The sequence below is a fragment of the Pseudophryne corroboree genome, chromosome 4 (assembly GCF_028390025.1).
Source record: "Pseudophryne corroboree isolate aPseCor3 chromosome 4, aPseCor3.hap2, whole genome shotgun sequence".
NCBI classification, from domain to species: domain Eukaryota; kingdom Metazoa; phylum Chordata; class Amphibia; order Anura; family Myobatrachidae; genus Pseudophryne; species Pseudophryne corroboree.
The window spans coordinates 787,179,739-787,207,088 of record NC_086447.1 but is presented as its reverse complement, the minus strand read 5'-3'; the positions used below and the strand labels follow the sequence as shown (position 1 = coordinate 787,207,088).

Here is a 27,350-nt window from a genome sequence, read left to right as displayed (position 1 = left end):
TAGTGTAAACAAGACACATTTTGTGTGTTACTGGAGGGATCTGCCTGCACAGGGAAGAAAAAGGGTGTGTGCCCTTACCCAAGGACTGCCATGTGGAGACAGTCCAGGCAGGGGTTTCGCAAATGGTCGAAGTTTTGCTACTGCACATGCGCAAATATCCTCAGAAAGCCTCACCGCGCACATGCGGACTCCGTTTGCGAATGTGCACACAGCTGCATAGTTAATGTAAAAAGTACATGAGAAGACCATTTTGTGGCATTTGTAAATATGGGTGGAGACTGGGTGGTAAGTGGTAACCAAACACAAATGCAAAAAAAGGTTGTTTTAGGCGTGTCATGTGAGTGTGATGGGCGTGCTTGTGCGACTTCTCTCTCTCAGTACCGCTGTCACAGTGGCCATATTTGTTGTAAATTACAGAGGGCCTAATTCATGTTTGTACGCACTAACCTACTTAGCTGCGAATGTTTAGGCTACGGAATTGCTAATCATTACAAGTGAAGCTGCCGCCCAGAAAAGTCGATAGACGCCCACCAGAGCCATCCTGTAATTCATTCACAGCTGCGTACACATAGGCAGATTATACGCAATGACTAGGAACATCGGCTGCTAGGGTAGCATTATGTGTACGCAGTCTGGCCACGGCAGTAGCGATGGTGATGCTATGTTTTTGTACATAAATAATCGCAGCTGACAGCATGTACACACCCCTGAATCGGCCATGACACGCCTGCATTTTTGCTGCTGTTCCCCATTACCTCCCCCAAACAATCCCTTCCTGTCAGTCATTCTGCGATAAAAATGTCAGTGTAAGCGCAAACGTAATGGCACCTTTGTGCATGCGCAGTGTGATCGCGAGCCATGTACACATAATCTGACGATAATCTCTCCGAAGCGTGAACATCGGCACTGCGTACAAACATGAATTAGGCCCAGAGTGCTATCTGCATGACCCAGGACTAATGTAAGCCACTGATATTTGGCGATGTGGTGGTATGCATGGTCCATCCGGATGATCTGCACAATACTCCAATAAGTAAAGTGGGCATTTTCACTTTTACACGGTCCATCTCACGCTTCACGCTCATACACACGGAGACCTTAAAATAGCATTTGCATATTTTCGCATTTTAACTATGTAAGCAGTCGCACTTGGAGCAACATTAGCACACAAATCAGAATCAGACCTTGAGTCGCTGCTCTGGGCGCACAGTGGGCAACATGGGGCCTCTTGATTCAAGGGTCAACTGCACTGCACCCATTGTAGATATACCATTGCTGTGCTGTATACTGTAGCTTCCAGCAAGTGTTCAGCTCCATGTTACAAACTGGCCACCATAACTGTACACCATTGACTGCTATAGGCTTAAATAAGGAGTACTGCTTTAGTAGCATAATGTCTGGAGCAGAATACTGTGTATTGTTGTCCCCTGATGAAATGTGATTTATTGTGTGAAAGGTAAATGTACACTTCTTGCAGGGGGTGTAGGGGTGCATTATTACAACTTTGTCTTGGGTGCAAAAACAGCTTGGTGCTTCCATTGCACCATGTGGATAAATATACACCCATTTGGCCTGGTGGTTGCACCTCCACAGAAGCACAAACCTCCCAACATAGGTAGTGGATGCACAGGGAAGGGGCGTGGCCAGTAAGATATTACATAAATCCAACACAACCAAGCTCTATTTTTTCTAAGTGTCATATTTGTGGAATTTGTGTTATGGAATGTGCACATGGAACCCATTGAAATTAATGGTTAACATTACCTCTGTGCTGGCCTGAAAATATGGCCTTTTGTACAGTGCAAACATATTGTCCTACCGTACAAAATATCAGTGGCTTAGAGTTAGCCCTTTTCCCCTCAGTTTTGTTCAGGTAAACCTTGTGCCGAAAAAAGAAATCCACTTTTCTACCTCCACATACAAATAGGTCCATCATCATAACAGCATAATGAAGACCAAAATAAAGTACTAAAATTGTATTTCTATGTTGCTAACTAAATGATGCAATTATTATGCATATTTAGAGAGACATTGGGGCTGATAGTGTAGGGGGTGTACACGCCTACATGCCACTGGCCACACCCACACAGCACTAGCCACGCACCCCTCACACAGTACTGGTCACAGCTCCTTCTCATAAGAGGCCCTTGATCATTTTCAAACCAAACAATATAAATAGTGAAAGATCCACTATTTTTACTCCTGGCGCTGTAAGTAAATTATTATTAAGAATAATAATTTTCAGCAATCCAGCAGCAAGTGAAAAAAGGGCCGTGCTAAGCCTCAGGACAAAACTGCTTTTAGGATACCGACTAAAAGTAAATAAAAAACTATAAATGTATCTCTGCTTCCTATTAAAAATGGCACTGAGGATCAAATGTTACGTTTCAGCCTCAGCATTTTTCAATAGGAAGTAGATACATTTTTTACAGTTTTTTATTTACTTTTAGTCGGTATCCTAAGCGCAGTTATCTGTTGTTATTCTTGGTAATTTTTAGTTCCATGTTGCCCTTAAACCGGCCAGCAAGGGGGTATATTCAATTAGGGTTGGATCCATTCCGACATGCATTTGTCGGAATGGATCCGACAACCCCTATCCAATCTCATCTCAATTCGACTTTTAAAAAGTCGAATTGAGATGAGGGACCCAGAGGAGGAGAGGGGGGGGGGGAGCCGCGGGGAGACCAGCGGGGACAGCCGCGGGCAGACGAAGGAGAGCGGCGCTATTGTAGCGCTGCAGAAGGACGTCTCACAGCCGCCTGACCTCACGGCAGTGTCCACCCGACTCCAGCAAGCGTGACCTCACTTGCTGGAGCTGGGGGGACGCTGCCGTGAGTGGCGCGGCTGTGAGACATCCTGCTGCAGCGCTGTGCCGTAGCGCTGCTCTCCCCTGTATGCCCGCGACTGTCCCCCATCTCCCCGCGGCTGTCCCCCCCCCCCCCTCTCCTCCTCTGGGTCCCACATCTCAGTCCGACATTTTTTTTATGTCGGACTGAGATGGTCGGAAATGGGGCCAAATCCTGTCGAATTTGGCCCCGTTTCACTCAAAAGTACGTGAATCGGCATCTATACCGCCGATTCACGTACTATTCAACAAGTCGAATTCCACAACTTGTCAAATAAAAACTGATGGGATTGAATAGGTCGACTCACTATTCGACCTTAAAAAGTCGAAAACTGCCGTCTTTTCGACAGACGGCAGTTTTCGACCCTAATTGAATATACCCCCAAGACTTCATTTTGTGGGAGCTGTATCAAAGCATGGAGAGAGATAAAGCAGAAAGAGATAAAGTTCCAACCAATCAGCTCCTAACTGTCATTTAAAACACCCAAAAAGGGTGTTACATGGTGTATGGTTGGTACTTTAACTCTCCCCACGCTTTGATACATCTACCCATTTAGCTTTACCAAAGTCATCAAAGTGATTACCACCAGTCTTTTGGTGTTTAACCTTATGTGACTGAGGCTGTGTGACTCATGGGTGGGAATGCAATAGTGTTTTATGCCCTGCTAATTAGTAATTAATGGGTGCTCGATGGAGCAACTCAATTGCTCTGGGTGCCCAATAAATACTGCACTTGTCACGCCCAATTAGACTGTATTTAGCCACTAAACTCCTAGGGGGTAATTCAGACCTGATCACTGGGCAGCGATTTTTGCAGCCCTGCGATCAGATAGTCGCCGCCTACAAGCAGTGGTGTCACAAGGGGGAAGCGGGGGGTGCGGCCCGCTCCCGGGTGTCACCCGCCGAGGGGTGACACCAAAATGCCGGCTCCTGCTCAGTGGCAGGAGCCAAGTGCTGCACTGTTACATTATGCGCAGCACTCGGCTCCTGTCACTGTGTAGGAGCCAGCGCTGCAGGTAGAGCACTCCCCGGCAAGCAGCCCACAACTCCCGAACCCCACCAGTAACTAAAAGAAACGGGTGTCAGTCGTGAGGTGAAGCCCCGCCCATCAAAGCCACGCCCCTCTGTAAAGCCACGCCCCTTTTCTCGGACCTTCAACTGACAAAAATGGGCGCTGGGTTGTGAAGCCCCGCCCCTTCCGGTGAAGCTCCACCCCCTTTTCCTTGCTGCCGCACCGGGTGTCCAGGAGGTAAGTGACGGCTCTGCCTACAAGGGGAGTGTATTTGAGCTGTGAAAGTGTGCAAACGCATAGGTAGCAGAGCTGTACAAACTGATTTTGTGCGGTCTATGCGTAGCCTAGTACTTACTCAGCCGCTGCGATCACATCAGGCTGTTCAGGACCGGAATTGATGTCAGACAGCCTCCCTGCAAACGCTTGGACAATCTCCTTGCGAACGCCCGTGCGAATTGATCCTTTGCACAAACCTGTTGCTTACCGGCTATCCGCTTTACAGCAGATCAGGTCTGAATGAGTCCCCTAGGTAGGGCACCCAAACCACAGAGTTTTCGCACATTTTTGCTTGCCAACTCTGGAGACTGCGAGCAGAAATGTGTTCTCCCAGGGCAATTGCGCCCAAACCAGGCAACATTTGGTTTGCTCCATCAGATGCCCACTACAGGCAGCCCTTGGGATAAATAATTAAATTGCCTGGGCTGTAAAGAGGATGGCTGGGCCCTAGTACTTGAGAGGGTGTGGCCTAATGTAAGAAGGCATGGCCATGTCTCCTTATAAAGAAATCCACCCACAATTTAGCATTTGTGGCGTCATGAAGCGATACCGCACGCTCCACAGTGGATCACCACTTCCCCTGCTCAGCCAGAGGAGGCTGCTGCTCCATTCTTGTGTTCAACCTGTTCGCTACCTTTGTTGAAATGCCAGGTCACTGGACCAAGCTCTTTTTACGGAGGCCCTTTCACACTGAGCGCAGCAATAATTTGAGTCGTTGAGTGGCGATATGAAAGGGGTATAATTGTGTATTACTGTATAAAGTGTATAGTGGTTGACACATAATGGTGCGTTACTTGACTTATATATTTAGAGATTTGAGATGACTGGACAGGTCAAAAGAGGAAGCTGCGTGACCACAGACTTCTCAGATTTTTCATTTAGCTACAAACTTTGGTAACCTACGTATGTTTGCTGGGCGTTGCTATCCAGTAACGTTAGGAGAGGAAGCTTCCTAACAGTCTAACAGTCGCACATACATTAAATGAAGATTCATTCCATGTATATAACACACCTATATCTACTGTAAGTTGTAATGAAGGTAAAATATACATTTTTTTTAAATTAGTATCTACTTCTGTTAAGATGGACCTTTGACCACAGCAACCTTTGGCCAGTAAACATGGTGTGGTCATTACAGTATGTGTTCTCAGTACTCCAAAAACAAGGCTTCAATAGCATGCCAGGTTCCAACTGCAAATCTTTTCTTCCAGTGTACGGTGTTCGGTTGTCAGTCATGGAGGTGCTGCCTATTAATGTAAATAAATGGATACAAGAGAACAGAGCTTTCTTTTTGCCACCTGTGTGCAACAAATTAATGTAAGTAAAACCTACTTATGCTGATTTAATTTAGCAGCTGTCCTGACCCCTTATGTTTGGATTGTTGAATTTATATATTGAGAATGATAATGCAAGTTTTCTTTATTGAGATTAAGGGGGAATTGAGTGTGTTTACTGTTCTTTTTTATCTTACAGTGGGTGTGGATCATTGGTCGACCTGAAAAAGGTCGACAGGGTCTAAGTCGATCCAAAAAGGTCGACATGCACAATGTCGACATAGAAAAAAGGTTGGCGTGGTAAACAGGTCAACCAAAAAAAGGTTGACACTACAAAGGTCAACATACGTTTTTGTAAAAAAAATTGCTGTTGTTTTATCCAAATAATGACTGGGAACCTCAATTAGTGCACCAAATCCCCTTGCATACTGCGGGCAAGGTACTTTGCTCCACTACACTGCACTCAGAACTGGTTACTATTCCCAATACTAGTAGTTCATGTGGATGGTAAAGTATGAAGATGAAAAAAGAATTGTAAAAAATGCATAGTGGCCATTTCCCGTGTCGACCTTTGGACAATGTCGAACTTTTGTCAATGTCGACCTCACTAGATTGCTTAGAAATTAAGCACGGATCACTCCATGTGTATGCCCATAGCGATAGCGGGGCGCGTGTCGCTATCACTGACTCTAGAATTAGCAAGCATGCCAAATCTAGTTAGATCGCTCACTTCATCGCTGGGTGAAGTGAGCGTCCCCCTCACTCCCCACTCCACCTTATCAGCACACATTGCGCTGTGTGTAGTAGTGAGGGAGATGTGTGCTGAGCATTCTGTGCTAGAACGCTCAGCACACATCTCTGGGAGGGATCTCTCCATGTGTATGGCTCTCCGTGTGTATGGCTCTTTACAGTAAATGATTATCAGCAAATATTAACCTACTTGTTTTGTTTGAAAAACACAGATTAAAAAAGAGTATTGTGGGTGTATGGTGCGTTCCCATTTTCCATTGCCTTAGAGAAGAGACACTGGACCTGACTGAAAAGGCAGGGGCAAACGCAGAATTTACTATAGGGGGTTTTCGAGTGTTTGCATGTGTGTATGTGTATGTATATATATATATATATGTATATATATATATACACACACACACACACACACACACACACACACACACACACACACACGTTGGAGTACCCTCACATCATGTCAGTGCCCCTGTGAAATTCCCATTTTTTTTTACAGTTTCTTATATAGCGCAGCACATTATGTATCTCCTGGTAAACTACTGGGGGACCGTGCTACTTCCACCATATAACTCTCAGTGTGTGGGTTTGTGCTACCTGCATTCCCCTTCTCACATCATGTCACTGGCCTTGTCACATGCAGCCCTGTCATCACTGACACTAGCGCACGCAGGGGGGGTTTCCGAGTACCTAGAAACCCCCCCTGCCACCGATCCATCAACATAAGTGACTGATTTTGTTGGGTGGTGGGGGGAGATACGGAGGAACTGGGTCAGTGACAGTAGCAGAGCTACGGTGGGACCGCCCACCGCTGTGAAAGGACCCTCTGTCGGCAGCTTTATAATGAGTCAAACTGACTCATTAGTACGCTGCCGCTCCGCTCTGTGGTGGACGCCGAGGACACATTTCCGGCCGGAGGAGGAGCGGGCGAAGGAGGAGGGACCTCATCTCTCCCCGACAGTAGGGCTGGGCCCACAAGTTGTCAGGCAGCCCGGCGCTCAGCCTCTCCTGCCCCATCGGCAGCATTAGCACAGTCCCTGCAGAGTGGTGACACAGGCAGCAGCGCTTCGTAGGTAACTGCAGCATGGGGGGGGGGGGGGGATTTGGTGCATAATGGCGGATGGTGTGGAATCAGGGATGGCGTGTACAGTGTGGGAATGGGATGCTCAGTGTGAGATGGGGGATGGTGTCCACAGTGTGGGTTGGGGAGCACAGTGAGGGGATGATGTGCGTAGTGTGTGTGTGTTTCCCAGACTGCAAGTTGCCAGCCAGACCCTGGGGACTATGTAGGTGGTGTGGGGGAGGCAATGGCGCTGGGCTCCTGCCTGCTGCAGTGCAATGCCAGCCAATTTCACCCACTATCTCATTGTCGCCCTTTCACTCTCATCCACTGCCTTCTGCTGTTACCCACTGCCTTTCCCTGCCTTACTCTGTCACTCAGTGCCTCTCAATGTCACTCAGTGCCTCTCAATGTCACTCTCAGCTTTTCATTGTCACCTTCTGCCCTCCTCTGTTACACACTGCCTTTCCGCTGTTACCCTCTGCCTCTCCTTGTCACCCTCTGCCTTCCGCTGTTACCCTCTGCCTGTCATCCACTGACTCCCCAGTCACCGAATTACTCCCCAGTCACTCACGGCCTCTCCCCTGTTACTCACTGCCTCTCCCTGTCACCTTCCCTGTGTCTACCTCTCCCTGTCACCCTCTATGTCACCCACTGACCCCCCAGTCACCACCTGCCTCTCCATCACCAACAGCCTCTTCCGCTGTCACCCACTGCTATTCCCTAGTCCCCTACTGCCTCTCTCAACGGCGCGGAGGAGGGAGGGTCCAGAGCATATTTTTGCACCTGAGCCCACCACTTACAAGTTAAGCCACTGAATGATACTGCAGCTGCGTCTCTCTCATATTCACAGAGATGGCTGAGCTGGAAGCTGGCTGAATCACCCAGAAATGAAGACTCAGACACCAGCAGGCTACTCCAACATTTTCCTTTATAATAACATTCGTCAGGAATACCCTGAGGAAGGTTATTATAAAGTGAAACGTTGGAGTAGCCTGCGGGCACCTTTGAATCTTAATTTCTGGGTGATGATGAGTCTGTGAGTGCCACCTTTATTATACTGTATATTACATTACTGTTGGAAGGCACCACGGCAGGTTACAGAGTGCGTACTACCTTTGTATCCGCCCCCTTATGCTTGGCTCCACCCCTCTTTGGAAACCCCCCCTTAAGAAATCCTGTGTTTGCCCCTGACTGACATATCATGCATGTCCTGATATAGTCTGTGCTGCTGGCCCACCCCTAGGGGTGCTAGTGGTGTGTTACCCCCACGGTGCTTGTTCCCAGAGTGTAAGTCATATATTTAGCAAGTTTGGTGTAATTTCTCCAGGCATTCCAGAGTTATGCTGTCTGCTGAAAAACTCTGTGCTGCTGCCTTGGCCCTAGGGGTGCAAGGGGCGTCTTACCCCCACAGTGGTTTTTTCCCAGCTTGTATGTGTACCAAGTTTGTGTAAATAGGTCCAGGCATTCTGGAGTTATGCTGTCTCCTGAAATACTCTGTGCTGCTGCCCCACCCTAGAGGTGTCTAACCCCTACAGAGTATGTTCCCAGATTGTAAGTAAGATGTGTACGAAGTTTGGTGTAAAGTACTCCAGGCTTCCACAGTTATGCTGTCTGCTGACATACTATGTGCTGCTGTCCCACCTCTAGGGGTGCTAGGGGTGTCTGACCCCACAGTGTTTTTTCCAGAGTGAAAGTCATATGTGTACCAAGTTTGGTGTAAACTGGTGCAGGCATTCCACAGTTATGCTGTCTGCTGAAATACTTAGTGCTGCTGCCTCATCCCTAGGGATGCTAGGGGTGTCTTCCCCCCACAGTGTTTGTTACCAGAGTGTAAGGTAGATGTGTACCAATTTTGGAGTACATGGGTCCAGCAATTCCGGAGTTATGCTATCTCCTGATATACTCTGTGCTGCTGTCCCATCCCCTAGGGGTGCTAGGGATTTCTAGTTTTTTTTAGTTGCCTCCAGCATGTTTTAAATTTAATACACTCGTATGCCAAATTTCACGATCTTCGTTTGTAAACTGTGGATTTGTATAGAAAGACAGACAGAAGGACAATTAAGGTTCAAAAAGGGTTGCGATTACCTAAAGGATAAAAAAAAAAAAAAAAAGAGGCAGACTAGATGGGCCAAGTGGTTCTTATCTGCCGTCAAATTCTATGTTTCTATGTTTCTATGTAAATTTTCACTGTTATATAGTATATATATATTAGAGATGAGCGGGTTTGGTTCTCAGAGAACCGAAACCTACCGAACTTCACGTCTCGAGCCCGGATCCGAGTCAGGCACGGATTTTCCCGCCTGGCTCGGAAACCCGAACGCGGCAAAACGTCATCATCCCGCTGTCGGATTCTCGCGGTATTTGGATTCAATATAAGGAGGCGCGCGTCGCGGCCATTTTCACTTCAGTCTTGGAGAGTGTATTAAGAGGACGTGTCCTCAGTGTTTAGTGTTTGTGTGGGGGCGGGAAAGTAGGGTGGCGAATCTTGTGCTGTGTTCTGCTGCTCAGTCCAGTTCAGTGTAGTCAGTTTATTGTGCTGCATCAGTCCAGCCAGTCACAGTGTTGGTGTCCTCTCCTGCCAGTGTAGCTGTATAAAGTGGTGCTGTGTTGTACTGTCCAGTCCAGTGTAGTCAGTGTATTGTGCTGCATCAGTCCAGCCAGTCACAGTGTTGGTGTTCTCTGCTGCCATATATCCAGTGTAGCTGTATAAAGTGTTGTGTTGTGCTGCATTAGACCAGTGGTAGTGTCTTGTCCATCAGTCATTCAAGTGACAATATACGCTGCTGCTATATGTCCACTGCTGACGTATAATAATAATAATAACAACAACCACAAGTCCCTTACAGTGTTGTTGTGTTGTGCTCCATCAGACCAGTGGTAGTGTCCTGTCCATCATTAAATCAAGTGACGATATACGCTGCTGCTATATGTCCACTGCTGACGTATAATAATAACAACAACCACAAGTCCCTTACAGTGTTGCTGTGTTGTGCTGCATCAGACCAGTGGTAGTGTCCTGTCCATCAGTCATTCCAGTCATTCCTGTGCCGCATATTGTCTTATGTAACTCCCAAAAAATAATGGAGAACAAAAATTTTGAGGATAAAATAGGGAAAGATCAATAAGAACCACTTCCTCCTGGTGCTGAAGCTGCTGCCACTGACATAGACGATGAAATGCCATCAACGTCATCTGCCAAGGCCGATGCCTAATGTGATAGTAGAGGGCATGTAAAATCCAAAAAGTCAAAGTTCAGTAAAAAGAACCAAAAAAAGAAATTCAAATCATCTGTGGAGAAACGTAAACTTGCCAATATGCCATTTACGACATGGAGTGGCAAGGAACGGCTGAGGCCCTGGCCTATGTTCATGGCTAGTAGTTCAGCTTCACATGACGATGGAAGCCCTCATCCTCCCGATAGAAAAATTAAAAGAGTTAAGCTGGAAAGAGCACAGAAAAGAACTGTGCGTTCTGAGATGGTATCACAAATCCCCAAGGAGAGTCCAAGTGTGTCGGCGGTTGCGATGCCTGACCTTCCCAACACTGGACGGGAAAAGGTGGCTCCTTCCACCATTTGCTCGCCCCCTGCAAGTGCTGGAAGGAGCACCCACAGTCCAGTTCCTGATAGTCAAATTGAAGATGTCACTGTTGAAGTACACCAGGAAGAGGATATGGGTGTTGCTGGCACTGAGGAGGAAGTTGACGATGAGGATTCTGATGGTGATGTGGTTTGTTTAAGTCAGGCACCGTGGGAGACACCCGTTGTCCGAGGGATGAAGGAGCCCATTGTGATGCCTGGGCAAACTACCAAAAAAGCCACCTCTTCGGTGTGGAATTATTTCTCCACAAATCCGGACAACAGGTGTCAAGCCATCTGTTGCCTCTGTCAATCTCACAAGGGTTGGATATCTGCACACTCACTGTATGTTTTCAATAGTGTGAGTGTATGTGAGTCATCACCATACAATCACTATGTAGAACCCCTTTTAAATTTATCTTGAATAATATTTAGTAACATGAGGGGGTGCTGTCAATTACAGTGTATATGTACTAGGATTGGGGGGAGAAGTAAGAAGAAACTGTATAGTTGACGCACTAGAAAGAATTCATCAATCATAAAATGTAACCTTTATTAAATTAATGTTAAAAATATATATGAGATTTCATTGACCCAAATTGCAGTGAAACATAAGAGTTAAAATCAAAACAAACTGACATATATGTGAAACCTACAAGATAGGAGCTAGTGAATAAAGAAGTTTAAAAAGCGTGTCCTGCGTGTATTTTATATATATCCACTATAGGATTCTTGTATTCATTCAGAGAATCACCAATATTTAGTCCATTATAGGTGTGATTCTGTTTAATGTGATGGCTGTTACAACAAATAATAGTAGTAGGCACTCTCCCGGTGATTGGTTCCAGAGAGTCAATACTATCTTGTGTATATCGTCATTCACTCCACAAAAATGATCCATGAGGGTTTCTCCCAGATATAGGGACTGTGAGTGTCAGAGGATATAAATATAATAGAGAGTTAATTGGATAGTGTATGAGCCTCAGTTGTGGCCAAAAAGCATTTGTATATGATATATTGTTAGATCAAGGTCAGCTAAGAGAATGGGTATCGAGATATAATCTCAGCACAAGGATATATGTACTATCCCACATTAATTATAACACACACGATTATCTGGGCATATATATGGGGAAAATATTCTTCGTCCGGGGGATATGGCAGTCCCCACTTCGTGTGGATTACTTTAAGGGATATAGCAGTCCCAATTTTTAATTTCCAGTAATCCACATATAAGGGATATAGCAATCCTCACATCTATGTGGGTCTTTTAAGGGAGTATAGCAACCCCAGATTATAATCTCTCATAACCCACATATGACCTAAATAGGTTCTATGAACTGTAATATAGTGCAATAATTCGAGTTTATTCTCTGTTTATTTTATTCAGAGATGCGAAGTTATTATTCATGGAGACAGCACTCCTATTCATAATGTACATCAACCCCATATATTATGTCCCTTTAAATTGTATGAATTTCACTGTGTGATTAAACATGCGGTGTGGGATAGTGCCTGATGCATTGAATACCCCTTGGGGACTGATATATAGGCCCCACAATCTATGTATATCAGGGAGTTTTAATACTCCATTCGTTAATATAGCTGCCGGTAAGTATTGCTTTATAGTGGCTGTAGTGTGGTAATTTTATGCTACACTATTCTAGTATTCAGTCATACAACTATCATCTGTTTCCAAATGTTACCATATTGCCTGTTACAATAAGGTGTGTTAGATGTTAATACTAGCACTGTCTCATCATTTACTCAAGATGTCTCTTTGTAACAACTTTATTCAACTGACATCTAAAGAATTTCAATCCTTCAAAAATGATCTGATTAGGAGCACCAACACATATTAATACTGATAATCTGTTGACATAGATTGAGATTCACTCAATTGCTATTCAATATAAGTATGTGTCAGCTACCATCAGCACATAATATGGAGACATCAGCTGCTGTCAGCATGTGCTGTTATAGACATTGTTACAGATTGTTATCCATGACACTTTGTTGCAGATTCTATTGCTATCTTATCTTCCTGCATTAATGTCTATTTATGGACAGTCTGGTATAGCCTCTCTAATGGTTAATCCTAACAGCCAAAGTGGTATAATTGTTTAACACATTTGTTCTATAATATGGTATATTAAGTACACGCAGGCACGCTGTGCCCTACACGCGTGTTTCACTGCACTAACAGGCAGCTTCGTCAGAGAGCAACACGAGCGCCTTTCCCGGACGTGAATAAATCGGATTTGCATAAACCAATCATGACATTGTTCTAAGTCATGTGCGGCCGTCAGCCTATCTCCGTCTCGAGAGTCTTGGCCGATCACGTGCGGCCGCCAGCCAATGAGTCGCGGTCACATGATTTCTTCCTCGAATCACGGCCTGCAAATCTCGATCAGAGGGTAACATATTTAGTATCCACAGGACAGGGATTTCTCCTCACCGCGCCCCGATGTATGTATACATTAAGTAAAACTTAATATTTGCCGGCAACATCATACCCATTAATTCCGTTTGCCACATTGTATTGTCCCCATACTGTTTGAAGTGTCCATAGTCCTATTGCATCCAATAGGTTCTGATGCCCATGTGTCTGTTCCAATCAAGATATGGATACATACACAGATCGCAGGGTCACTAAGTTCACATCAAATCCTGTCTTATGTGTGGCCTGGAACATGTATTCCTATACATATGTATCATGTTTTCCTATAGATATATATATATCTCCCATAGATATGTATATCTCCCATTATAATAACAGTCAATACTGTGCTTATTATAATATCATTAAATTTCCAATCATAACTTTATATCACACATTATTTTCTCATAAAGAAGAAAATCATTTGAATAATTGTAATAGTGAGTAAAATATAAACGAAAAAAAAAAAAAATAGAAGGTGTGGTAAATATAGAGAATAAAGGGTATGCATATGGCGTATAGAGAGTGGTGATTTTGATTGTTTATACTGGTGTCGGTTCTCATCCCCATTGCCCTGTCTATATCCAATTAATTATCGCAGAGGGTATATCTGGTGATGAATATCCTGATAATTCTATCAGATACTCCACTTAAAAATTTGTCTGTTCTTTGATTATATAATATTTCCATCCGATGTCAAAATTGAGGTAAGTATCTATGTTATATACCATCAAGTAGTCTTCTGAGGGAATCTCCAGAATATATCCCATATGATATCTATTCTCTTTGTAGTTTATTTACTAAGAGGTAAGGATAAACTCTACACCTATGCATGTGTGAAATGTGAAGTGTACATGAGTGCTAAATTTAGGTAGATCACTACAAAAGGTGAGTAAGGGCATTAGTTTAGACAGTGATGTGTATTGAAGCATCGGAACAACTATGTTTTGGTAGGAGATACTTGAAGTGAAAAAACAAAAGTGAAGACCAGTGATACGCATCAGACGCTGGTACAAATCAAACTGTTGTAAAACTGTGTGAAAAAACTGAAAGTGCAAACTCGTGTGTATCTATATGTATTCATGAAACATATAGATAAGTAGCATGTGAAGAAAAAGTAAGGGTCAATAATTATCCCTGTTATGGGAAAGTGATGGGTTGGATATTTTCTTCACATAAGGGGGGAGTATAGCTATTGGAACAACATGTAAAAATGTTAGTAATATTACATAGTATCAGGAAAGTTTGGTAGTTGTAGGCCAATACTTATCTCTATCCTTAAAATATATTGGGCTAGATATTTGCACTTATTTCAGAAAGGGGACATAGCTGTTGGATTCATTCATCCCATGTGGGTGAATGCTATTTAGAAGGAAAATCATTTTGGTCTCGAATTTTAATAGTTCTTGATCCAAGTCTCCCCCTCTGATACCAAGCTGTATATGTTTGATGCCAAATGCCTTGAGGCCTGTCGGGTCTCCATTATGATGAATGAGAAAGTGCCTGGCTACTGGTGATAATGCTTTAAATTTGGCAGCATCTTTCTTGGCATTTCGAATATTCCCAATATGTTCTAGGAGTCTGATCTTCATTGGTCTTGATGTCTTGCCGACTCTGTCAATCTGTAATAAGTAGGGGTAAGGATGTTAACCACCTAGGAATATCCTCCCTTATACGTCACCTGCTGCGCATTTATCAGAAGTCAGTGTCAAGTTGTGAAACTTTGGGTAAGAGCGTAAGCAGTCCACTGACACCTAAATCCCTTTTTCTACCTGTATTCAAGCTCCTGCAAGCCACACCACCAACTCCCTCAACGTAAACTTCCTCCTCAGTCAGGAACGTCAGTAGTCCTGCAGGCCATGTCACTGTCAAGACTGAGGAGTCCTCTCCTAACCGGGATTCCTCCGTAGGATCCTTGAGTGGTATGCCTGCTGTTGCTGCCGCTGCTGTGGTTGCTGCTGGGAGTCAATCGTCATCCCAGCATGCTCACCACACGTCCCTGCAACCCAGAGGGGAAGTCGGAAGACCACTTGTACTACTTCCAGTAAGCAATTGACTGTCCAACAGTCATTTGTGAGGAAGATGAAATATGACAGCAGTCATCCTGTTGCAAAGTGGATAACTGAGGCCTTGACAGCTATGTTGGTGTTAGACGTGCGTCCGGTATCCGCCATTAGTTCAGTGGGACTTAAAGAATTGTTTGAGGTACTGTGTCCCCGGTATCAAATCCCATCTAGGTTCCACTTCTCTAGGCAGGCGATACTGAGAATGTACACAGATGTCAGAAAAAGAGTCACCAGTGTCCTACAAAATGCAGTTGTATCCAGTGTCCACTTAACCACGGACATGTGGACAAGTGGAACAGGGCAGGCTAAGGACTATATGACTGTAACAGCTCACTGGGTAGATGTATGGCCTCCCGCAGCAACAACAGCAGCGGCACCAGTAGCATCATCTCGCAAATGCCAACTCATTTCTAGGCCGGCTACGCTATGTATCACCGATTTCCATAAGAGGCACACAGCTGACAACCTCTTACGGAAACTGAGGAAAATCATCGGAGAATGGCTTACCCCAATTGGACTCTCCTGGGGATTTGTGATATCGGACAACGCCACCAATATTGTGCGTATATTACATCTGGGCAAATTCCAGCATGTCCCATGTTTTGCACATACAATTAATTTGGTGGTGCAGAATTTTTTGAAAAATGACAGGGGTGTGCAGGAGATGCTGTCGGTGGCCCGAACAATTGCGGGCCACTTTTGGCATTCTGCCACTGCGTGCCGAAAACTGGAGTGCCAGCAAACACTCCTGAACCTGCCCCACCATCAACTGAAGCAAGAGGTGGTAACGAGGTGGAATTCAACACTCTATATGCTTCAGAGGATGGAGGAGCAGCAAAAGACCATTCAAGCCTATACATCCACCTACGATATAGGCAAAGGAGGAGTAATGCACCTGACTCAAGCGCAGTGAAGAATGATTTCCATCTTGTGCTAGGTTCTCCAACCCTTTGAACTTGCCACACGTGAAGTCAGTTCAGACACTGCCACTTGAGTCAGGTCATTCCCCTCATTAGGCTTTTGCAGAAGCAGCTGGAGAAATTGAATGAGGAGCTAAGACGGAGTGATTCCGCAAAGTATGTGGGACTTGTGGATGGAGCCCTTCATTCACTTTGTCAGGATTCAAGGGTGGTCAATTTGTTGAAATCAAAGCACTACATTTTGGCCAAAGTGCTCGATCCTAGGTTTAAAGCCTATGTTGTATCTCTCTTTCCGGCAGACACAAGTGTGCAGAGGTGCAAAGACCTGCTGGTTAGTAAATTGTCAACTCAAGCGGAACGTGACCCGTCAACAGCTCTTCCTTCAATTTCTCCCGCCACTGGGGCTGCAAGCAAAAGTATAAGATTTCCTAGCCCACCCGCTGGCGGTGATGCAGGGCAGTCAGGAGCGAAAGTTGACATCTGGTCCGGACTGAAGGACCTGCCAACGATTACTGACATGTCTACTGTCACTGCATATAAATTTTGTCACCACTGAAAGAATGGTGGAGGATTATATGAGTGACAGCATCCAAGTAGGCATGTCAGACAGTCCGTATGTATACTGGCAGGAAAAAGAGGCAATTTGGATGCCCTTGCACAAACTGGCTTTATTTTACCTAAGTTGCCCCTACTCCAGTGAGTACTCCGAAAGAGTGTTTAGTGCAGCCGGTAACCTTGTCAGCGATCGGCGTAGGAGGTTACTTCCACTAAATGTAGAGAAGATGATGTTCATCAAAATGAATTATAAATTCCTCGGGGAAGACCTTTACTAGCAATTGCCTCCAAAAAGTACACAGGAACCTGTGATGGTGGATTCCAGTGGGGACGAATTAATACTCTGTGAGGAGGATGTACACAGTGAAAGGGGTGAGGAATCAGAGAATGAGGATGAGGTCGACATCTTGCCTCTGTAGAGCCAGTTTGTACAAGGAGAGATTGATTGCTTTTTTTTTGGTGGGGGCCCAAACAAACCAGTCATTTCAGCAACAGTCGTGTGGCAGACCCTGTCGCTGAAATGATTGGTTTGTTAAAGTGTGCATGTCCTGTTTATACAACATAAGGGTGGGTGGGAGGGCGCAAGGACAATTCCATCTTGCACCTCTTTTTTTTCTGTGCATCATGTGCTGTTTGGGGACTAGTTTTTTAAGTGCCATCCTGTCTGTTACTGCAGTGCCACTCCTAGATGGGCCAGGTGTTTGTGCCACACACTTGTGTCACTTAGCTTGGCCATCCAGCTTCCTCGTTGCACCTCTTTTTCTTCTTTGCATCATGCGCTGTTTGGGGCCTATTTTTTTAATCTGCCATCCTGTCTGCCACTACAGTGCCACTCCTAGATGGGCCAGGTGTTTGTGCCGCACACTTGTGTCGCTTAGCTTAGTCATACAGCTACCTCATTGCACCTCTTTTTCTTCTTTGCATCATGTGCTGTTTGGGCCTATTTTTTAAATCTGTCATCCTGTCTGCCACTGCAGTGCCACTCCTAGATGGGCCAGGTGTTTGTGCCGCACACTTGTTTCGCTTAGCTTGGCCATCCGGCTACTTAATTCCACCTCTTTTTCTTCTTTGCAACATGTGCTGTTTGGGGACTAGTTTTTTAACTGGGCACAGTGGGCAGGATGCCCTAAGCTATTGTGTGGGTTCTAATTAAGCGGCCAAGAGGCCCGTGTGGCAGATGGGCATTACGCCCTGGTTAGTGGTGTTCAGGACTGTTTGGTTTGCATGGTAAGTCAGCTATAGGCCGTGGCATTGGAGAACCCGGCTAGGCCGCAGTTGGGATAAGTCAGTGCTAAGCTGTGGAATTGGAAAACCCGGCTAGGCTGCGGCTGTGGTAAGACAGCACTAGGCTTTGATATTGTATAATCAAGCGCTAGGTTCAGGAATGGTAAGTCGGTGGTAGTCCGTGGTATTGTTCAATCAGGCGCTAGGCCACAGGCACTGCATGGTCGGGTGCTAAGCCCATAGGTTTATGATGAGCAGCCAGGCCCCCATTAAAGGTAGTACCTGCTGGTGAGTATAGTAGGGTTTGGAACTGCATAATCACATTCTGTTGTAACCTTTGCATTGTGTTTCTCATTGTGTTGTCTGTGCCGATGTCCAGACAGGCACTATAGGAGAAACATAGCAGTGCCACGTTGGTGGGATGCTTCTTTGTGTTATATTGCAGGTACCGGAAGAAGAACCAGTCGTCCAGCATAACATTTAGGGAGAATATTCATGTTTCGTGCATAGTCTGTGTGTTTTGTCCCTTTTCCCATCTCCCCTTTGGCCATTTTCATTCAGGGTTGCACCCGGTGCATCACACCAAAAGGGCACCCAGTCTGAGACCACAAGTGCCAATGATGACCATTCACTGAGCACAGTGGAGGTCATCCTGGCGTAGCGTGTTTTCCTTGCTGAACAGGATACAACAGTAAGTTCCTGTCAGTGTCTGAACAGTATTCCAGTACCGCCTGTGTCGCATAGATGGACTGAAGGTGGTAACTAGTGGCGGGAGGTAAGTGAACAACCACAGAAATAAATTGTAAACGGCAGAGCAGATGGATCAAATAATATACCGATAGTTCCAAATAAAGACACTTTATTAAAAACATTACATATGTATCAGAATGCTAGTATCATAGCAAATATTGTTACAAAGTCACATTCTATTAATCTCCACAGTTAAAACCAGCGTGAGGAGTTAATTAGCAGCAATATTAACCCTTTTCCATTTGAACATACCTGTATTGTTACACACAAATAATACTTCACTCGTACTTGGCTGAGATGGCAATATCCAGAAGTATAAATGTTAGTATAAAGTATGATTGTTAGTATAAACCTCTTATAGGAGGTTATCCAGTAAGGGGTGTAGTATGGTATGCCGGAGGCCGGGCTCCCAGCGCCCAGCATACCGGCGCCAGGAGCCCGACCGCCGGCATACTGAGAGCGCGGCGAGCGCAAATGAGCCCCTTGCGGGCTCACTGCGCTCGCCACGCTGTGGGCATGGTAGCGCGCTACGCTATTTATTCTCCCTCCACGGGGGTCGTGGACCCTCACGAGGGAGAAAATCTGTCGGTATGCTGGCTGTCGGGATTCCGGTGCTGGTATACTGTGCACCGGGATCCCGACAGTCGACTACCTGAAGACCACCCTAAGTAAGGGAGCTCTGTTGTTAACAGCTCCAAAGTCATACCTCCCAAATGTCCCGATTTTAGTGGGACAGTCACGTTTTTCACGGCCTGTCCTGCTGTCCCACCCGCGGGTTGCAGTGGGGGGGCAGTTGGGAGATCCCCCTGTCACTCGCTGTTCTGAGCAGAGCAGTGAATAGATGCTGTGCACATGCGCACAGCGTCTATTCCCCGACAGAGAGGAACAGGGGGCATGGCCAGCAGCTCACTGATTATTGTCCATGCGCAGAGCTTGCCATGAGGCCACGCGCCCTTATCATGTGGCCACGCCCCCTTACCCCTGCCCAAATTTCGGGAGTGCGCCTTCGGCGTGCATTGGTGTCCCTCCTTGGCTGTCACAGAAGTTGGGAGGTACACAAAGTTGAATGAGCCAGCAGTGATTAATTTCAACCTGTGTCCTATTCTTGCAAAGTCCAGACAAATCAATAAAGAAAACCAAATTTTCCTGGGATCAAAAACAAATAAGAGTGTCTGGGAACTGTGTAATAGACTCTATGACCGTACTTCTTGTTCCTCGATATGTGTCGCTGTGTTATGCTCACTAGTCGTCGTATCCTCTTGCAGCCAATATCGTCATCCTTTAGATTAATGGCTTTGATGTAAATATCAGAGCCCCACTGGCTATTATGATATGGTATGCTGCGGCAGGTTTTCAGTCTGTGAAACTACCTGAGTATCCCTGGGTCCCTCTAATAGGATGGCTGCTCTGTAAGGGCTGCACACGCCCGGATCGGATGGAGTAAAATTGTACAGTTATGGAAGGAGTCCTTAAAGCATTTTGTCATGATCACGTGACTCCCCCCCCCCCCCCCACCACCTCCTGCAGCCCAGACCTCCCCCTACTGTCTAACCCCAACCCCAGTACTTACTGTCAGGATATATCAAGATTCTGACTGTTGGGATCCCTCTGTCGGTATTCTGAGTGCCGCATCCCCATAACAGTATGGTAGCTTCAAATCATAGATCAATCACTTGCGATATTTATTTCAGTGTAACAGTTATTACAACTCCATTGTTTCTGGTGTAAAATAAGACTCCAAACACAGGAGAGCATAGATATCCGGGGACAAAGCTTTTTCCTAACTTTGAATCTGATTTTGGCATGACTTGGTTCGACTTTCTACTAGAGATGAGCGCCGGAAATTTTTCGGGTTTTGTGTTTTGGTTTTGGGTTCGGTTCCGCGGCCGTGTTTTGGGTTCGACCGCGTTTTGGCAAAACCTCACCGAATTTTTTTTGTCGGATTCGGGTGTGTTTTTGATTCGGGTGTTTTTTTCAAAAAACACTAAAAAACAGCTTAAATCATAGAATTTGGGGGTCATTTTGATCCCAAAGTATTATTAACCTCAAAAACCATAATTTCCACTCATTTTCAGTCTATTCTGAATACCTCACACCTCACAATATTATTTTTAGTCCTAAAATTTGCACCTAGGTCGCTGGATGACTAAGCTAAGCGACCCTAGTGGCCGACCCAAACACCGGGCCCATCTAGGAGTGTCACTGCAGTGTCACGCAGGATGTCCCTTCCAAAAAACCCTCCCCAAACAGCACATGACGCAAAGAAAAAAAGAGGCGCAATGAGGTAGCTGTGTGAGTAAGATAAGCGACCCTAGTGGCCGACACAAACACCGGGCCCATCTAGGAGTGTCACTGCAGTGTCACGCAGGATGTCCCTTCCAAAAAACCCTCCCCAAATAGCACATGACACAAAGAAAAAAAGAGGCGCAATGAGGTAGCTGTGTGAGTAAGATAAGCGACCCTAGTGGCCGACACAAACACCGGGCCCATCTAGGAGTGGCACTGCAGTGTCACGCAGGATGTCCCTTCCAAAAAACCCTCCCCAAACAGCACATGACGCAAAGAAAAAAAGAGGCGCAATGAGGTAGCTGTGTGAGTAAGATAAGCGACCCTAGTGGCCGACACAAACACCGGGCCCATCTAGGAGTGGCACTGCAGTGTCACGCAGGATGTCCCTTCCAGAAAACCCTCCCCAAACAGCACATGACGCAAAGAAAAAAAGAGGCGCAATGAGGTAGCTGTGTGAGTAAGATAAGCGACCCTAGTGGCCGACACAAACACCGGGCCCATCTAGGAGTGGCACTGCAGTGTCACGCAGGATGTCCCTTCCAAAAAAACCTCCCCAAACAGCACATGACGCAAAGAAAAAAAGAGGCGCAATGAGGTAGCTGTGTGAGTAAGATAAGCGACCCTAGTGGCCGACACAAACACCGGGCCCATCTAGGAGTGGCACTGCAGTGTCACGCAGGATGTCCCTTCCAAAAAACCCTCCCCAAACAGCACATGACGCAAAGAAAAAAAGAGGCGCAATGAGGTAGCTGTGTGAGTAAGATAAGCGACCCTAGTGGCCGACACAAACACCGGGCCCATCTAGGAGTGGCACTGCAGTGTCACGCAGGATGTCCCTTCCAAAAAACCCTCCCCAAACAGCACATGACGCAAAGAAAAAAAGAGGCGCAATGAGGTAGCTGTGTGAGTAAGATAAGCGACCCTAGTGGCCGACACAAACACCGGGCCCATCTAGGAGTGGCACTGCAGTGTCACGCAGGATGTCCCTTCCAAAAAACCCTCCCCAAACAGCACATGACGCAAAGAAAAATTAAAGAAAAAAGAGGTGCAAGATGGAATTGTCCTTGGGCCCTCCCACCCACCCTTATGTTGTATAAACAGGACATGCACACTTTAACCAACCCATCATTTCAGTGACAGGGTCTGCCACACGACTGTGACTGAAATGACGGGTTGGTTTGGACCCCCACCAAAAAAGAAGCAATTAATCTCTCCTTGCACAAACTGGCTCTACAGAGGCAAGATGTCCACCTCATCATCATCCTCCGATATATCACCGTGTACATCCCCCTCCTCACAGATTATCAATTCGTCCCCACTGGAATCCACCATCTCAGCTCCCTGTGTACTTTGTGGAGGCAATTGCTGCTGGTCAATGTCTCCACGGAGGAATTGATTATAATTCATTTTAATGAACATCATCTTCTCCACATTTTCTGGATGTAACCTCGTACGCCGATTGCTGACAAGGTGAGCGGCGGCACTAAACACTCTTTCGGAGTACACACTTGTGGGAGGGCAACTTAGGTAGAATAAAGCCAGTTTGTGCAAGGGCCTCCAAATTGCCTCTTTTTCCTGCCAGTATAAGTACGGACTGTGTGACGTGCCTACTTGGATGCGGTCACTCATATAATCCTCCACCATTCTTTCAATGTTGAGAGAATCATATGCAGTGACAGTAGACGACATGTCCGTAATCGTTGTCAGGTCCTTCAGTCCGGACCAGATGTCAGCATCAGCAGTCGCTCCAGACTGCCCTGCATCACCGCCAGTGGGTGGGCTCGGAATTCTGAGCCTTTTCCTCGCACCCCCAGTTGCGGGAGAATGTGAAGGAGGAGATGTTGACAGGTCGCGTTCCGCTTGACTTGACAATTTTCTCACCAGCAGGTCTTTCAACCCCAGCAGACTTGTGTCTGCCGGAAAGAGAGATCCAAGGTAGGCTTTAAATCTAGGATCGAGCACGGTGGCCAAAATGTAGTGCTCTGATTTCAACAGATTGACCACCCGTGAATCCTTGTTAAGCGAATTAAGGGCTCCATCCACAAGTCCCACATGCCTAGCGGAATCGCTCCGTGTTAGCTCCTCCTTCAATGTCTCCAGCTTCTTCTGCAAAAGCCTGATGAGGGGAATGACCTGACTCAGGCTGGCAGTGTCTGAACTGACTTCACGTGTGGCAAGTTCAAAGGGCATCAGAACCTTGCACAACGTTGAAATCATTCTCCACTGCGCTTGAGACAGGTGCATTCCACCTCCTATATCGTGCTCAATTGTATAGGCTTGAATGGCCTTTTGCTGCTCCTCCAACCTCTGAAGCATATAGAGGGTTGAATTCCACCTCGTTACCACTTCTTGCTTCAGATGATGGCAGGGCAGGTTCAGTAGTTTTTGGTGGTGCTCCAGTCTTCTGTACGTGGTGCCTGTACGCCGAAAGTGTCCCGCAATTCTTCTGGCCATCGACAGCATCTCTTGCACGCCCCTGTCGTTTTTTAAATAATTCTGCACCACCAAATTCAAGGTATGTGCAAAACATGGGACGTGCTGGAATTTGCCCATATTTAATGCACACACAATATTGCTGGCGTTGTCCGATGCCACAAATCCACAGGAGAGTCCAATTGGGGTAAGCCATTCCGCGATGGTCTTCCTCAGATGCCGTAAGAGATTTTCAGCTGTGTGCGTTTTCTGGAAACCGGTGATACAAAGCGTAGCCTGCCTAGGAAAGAGTTGGCGTTTGCGAGATGCTGCTACTGGTGCCGCCGCTGCTGTTCTTGCGGCGGGAGTCCATACATCTACCCAGTGGGCTGTCACAGTCATATAGTCCTGACCCTGCCCTGCTCCACTTGTCCACATGTCCGTGGTTAAGTGGACATTGGGTACAGCTGCATTTTTTAGGACACTGGTGACTCTTTTTCTGAGGTCTGTGTACATTTTCGGTATCGCCTGCCTAGAGAAATGGAACCTAGATGGTATTTGGTACCGGGGACACAGTACCTCCATCAAGTCTCTAGTTGGCTCTGCAGTAATGATGGATACCGGAACCACGTTTCTCACCACCCAGGATGCCAAGGCCTCAGTTATCCGCTTTGCAGTAGGATGACTGCTGTGATATTTCATCTTCCTCGCAAAGGACTGTTGGACAGTCAATTGCTTGGTGGAAGTAGTAAAAGTGGTCTTACGACTTCCCCTCTGGGATGACCATCGACTCCCAGCAGCAACAACAGCAGCGCCAGCAGCAGTAGGCGTTACACGCAAGGATGCATCGGAGGAATCCCAGGCAGGAGAGGAATCGTCAGAATTGCCAGTGACATGGCCTGCAGGACTATTGGCATTCCCGGGGAAGGAGGAAATTGACACTGAGGGAGTTGGTGGGGTGGTTTGCGTGAGCTTGGTTACAAGAGGAAGGGATTTACTGGTCAGTGGACTGCTTCCGCTGTCACCCAAAGTTTTTGAACTTGTCACTGACTTATTATGAATGCGCTGCAGGTGACGTATAAGGGAGGATGTTCCGAGGTGGTTAACGTCCTTACCCCTACTTATTACAGCTTGACAAAGGCAACACACGGCTTGACACCTGTTGTCCGCATTTCTGTTGAAATACTTCCACACCGAAGAGCTGATTTTTTTGGTATTTTCACCAGGCATGTCAGTGGCCATATTCCTCCCACGGACAACAGGTGTCTCCCCGGGTGCCTGACTTAAACAAACCACCTCACCATCAGAATCCTCCTGGTCAATTTCCTCCCCAGCGCCAGCAACACCCATATCCTCCTCATCCTGGTGTACTTCAACACTGACATCTTCAATCTGACTATCAGGAACTGGACTGCGGGTGCTCCTTCCAGTACTTGCAGGGGGCGTGCAAATGGTGGAAGGCGCATGCTCTTCACATCCAGTGTTGGGAAGGTCAGGCATCGCAACCGACACAATTGGACTCTCCTTGTGGATTTGGGATTTCGAAGAACGCACAGTTCTTTGCGGTGCTTTTGCCAGCTTGAGTCTTTTCAGTTTTCTAGCGAGAGGCTGAGTGCTTCCATCCTCATGTGAAGCTGAACCACTAGCCATGAACATAGGCCAGGGCCTCAGCCGTTCCTTGCCACTCCGTGTGGTAAATGGCATATTGGCAAGTTTACGCTTCTCCTCCGACAATTTTATTTTAGGTTTTGGAGTCCTTTTTTTACTGATATTTGGTGTTTTGGATTTGACATGCTCTGTACTATGACATTGGGCATCGGCCTTGGCAGACGACGTTGCTGGCATTTCATCGTCTCGGCCATGACTAGTGGCAGCAGCTTCAGCACGAGGTGGAAGTGGAACTTGATCTTTCCCTAATTTTGGAACCTCAACATTTTTGTTCTCCATATTTTAATAGGCACAACTAAAAGGCACCTCAGGTAAACAATGGAGATGGATGGATACTAGTATACTTATGGATGGACTGCCGAGTGCCGACACAGAGGTAGCTACAGCCGTGGACTAACGTACTGTGTCTGCTGCTAATATAGACTGGATGATTGATAATGAGATGAAATCAATATATATATGTATGTATATATAATATCACTAGTACTGCAGCCGGACAGGTAGATAATATATTTATTAGGTAATGATGACTGATGACGGACCTGCTGGACACTGTCAGCTCAGCAGCACCGCAGACTGCTACAGTAAGCTACTATACTCTATAGTAGTATGTACAAAGAAGAAAGAAAAAAAAAAACTACGGGTAGGTGGTATACAATTATGGATGGACTGCCGAGTGCCGACACAGAGGTAGCTACAGCCGTGGACTAACGTATTTTGTCTGCTGCTAATATAGACTGGATGATTGATAATGAGATGAAATCAATATATATATGTATGTATATATAATATCACTAGTACTGCAGCCGGACAGGTAGATAATATATTTATTAGGTAATGATGACTGATGACGGACCTGCTGGACACTGTCAGCTCAGCAGCACCGCAGACTGCTACAGTAAGCTACTATACTATAGTAGTATGTACAAAGAAGAACGAAAAAAAAAAAACCACGGGTAGGTGGTATACAATTATGGATGGACTGCTGAGTGCCGACACAGAGGTAGCTACAGCCGTGGACTAACGTACTGTGTCTGCTGCTAATATAGACTGGATGATTGATAATGAGATGAAATCAATATATATATGTATGTATATATAATATCACTAGTACTGCAGCCGGACAGGTAGATAATATATTTATTAGGTAATGATGACTGATGACGGACCTGCTGGACACTGTCAGCTCAGCAGCACCGCAGACTGCTACAGTAAGCTACTATACTCTATAGTAGTATGTACAAAGAAGAAAGAAAAAAAAAAACCACGGGTAGGTGGTATACAATTATGGATGGACTGCCGAGTGCCGACACAGAGGTAGCTACAGCCGTGGACTAACGTACTGTGTCTGCTGCTAATATAGACTGGATGATTGATAATGAGATGAAATCAATATATATATATATGTATGTATATATAATATCACTAGTACTGCAGCCGGACAGGTAGATAATATATTTATTAGGTAATGATGACTGATGACGGACCTGCTGGACACTGTCAGCTCAGCAGCACCGCAGACTGCTACAGTAAGCTACTATACTATAGTAGTATGTACAAAGAAGAACGAAAAAAAAAAACCACGGGTAGGTGGTATACAATTATGGATGGACTGCTGAGTGCCGACACAGAGGTAGCTACAGCCGTGGACTAACGTACTGTGTCTGCTGCTAATATAGACTGGATGATTGATAATGAGATGAAATCAATATATATATGTATGTATATATAATATCACTAGTACTGCAGCCGGACAGGTAGATAATATATTTATTAGGTAATGATGACTGATGACGGACCTGCTGGACACTGTCAGCTCAGCAGCACCGCAGACTGCTACAGTAAGCTACTATACTCTATAGTAGTATGTACAAAGAAGAAAGAAAAAAAAAAACCACGGGTAGGTGGTATACAATTATGGATGGACTGCCGAGTGCCGACACAGAGGTAGCTACAGCCGTGGACTAACGTACTGTGTCTGCTGCTAATATAGACTGGATGATTGATAATGAGATGAAATCAATATATATATATATGTATGTATATATAATATCACTAGTACTGCAGCCGGACAGGTAGATAATATATTTATTAGGTAATGATGACTGATGACGGACCTGCTGGACACTGTCAGCTCAGCAGCACCGCAGACTGCTACAGTAAGCTACTATACTATAGTAGTATGTACAAAGAAGAACGAAAAAAAAAAACCACGGGTAGGTGGTATACAATTAT

At 45.8% G+C, this 27,350-nt stretch overlaps 1 protein-coding gene across 1 annotated transcript in view; it reads left to right on the top strand.

The window, feature by feature from the left end:
- Positions 1 to 5,286: 5,286 nt before the first annotated feature.
- HAAO (3-hydroxyanthranilate 3,4-dioxygenase) overlaps positions 5,287 to 27,350 on the top strand; it is a 177,309-nt gene continuing 155,245 nt past the window's right edge. The window contains exon 1 of the mRNA XM_063919809.1: positions 5,287 to 5,450. Within this exon, the coding sequence (XP_063775879.1) occupies positions 5,311 to 5,450 (140 nt within the window). The 5' untranslated portion in view covers positions 5,287 to 5,310. The remainder of the gene's footprint in view (positions 5,451 to 27,350) is intronic.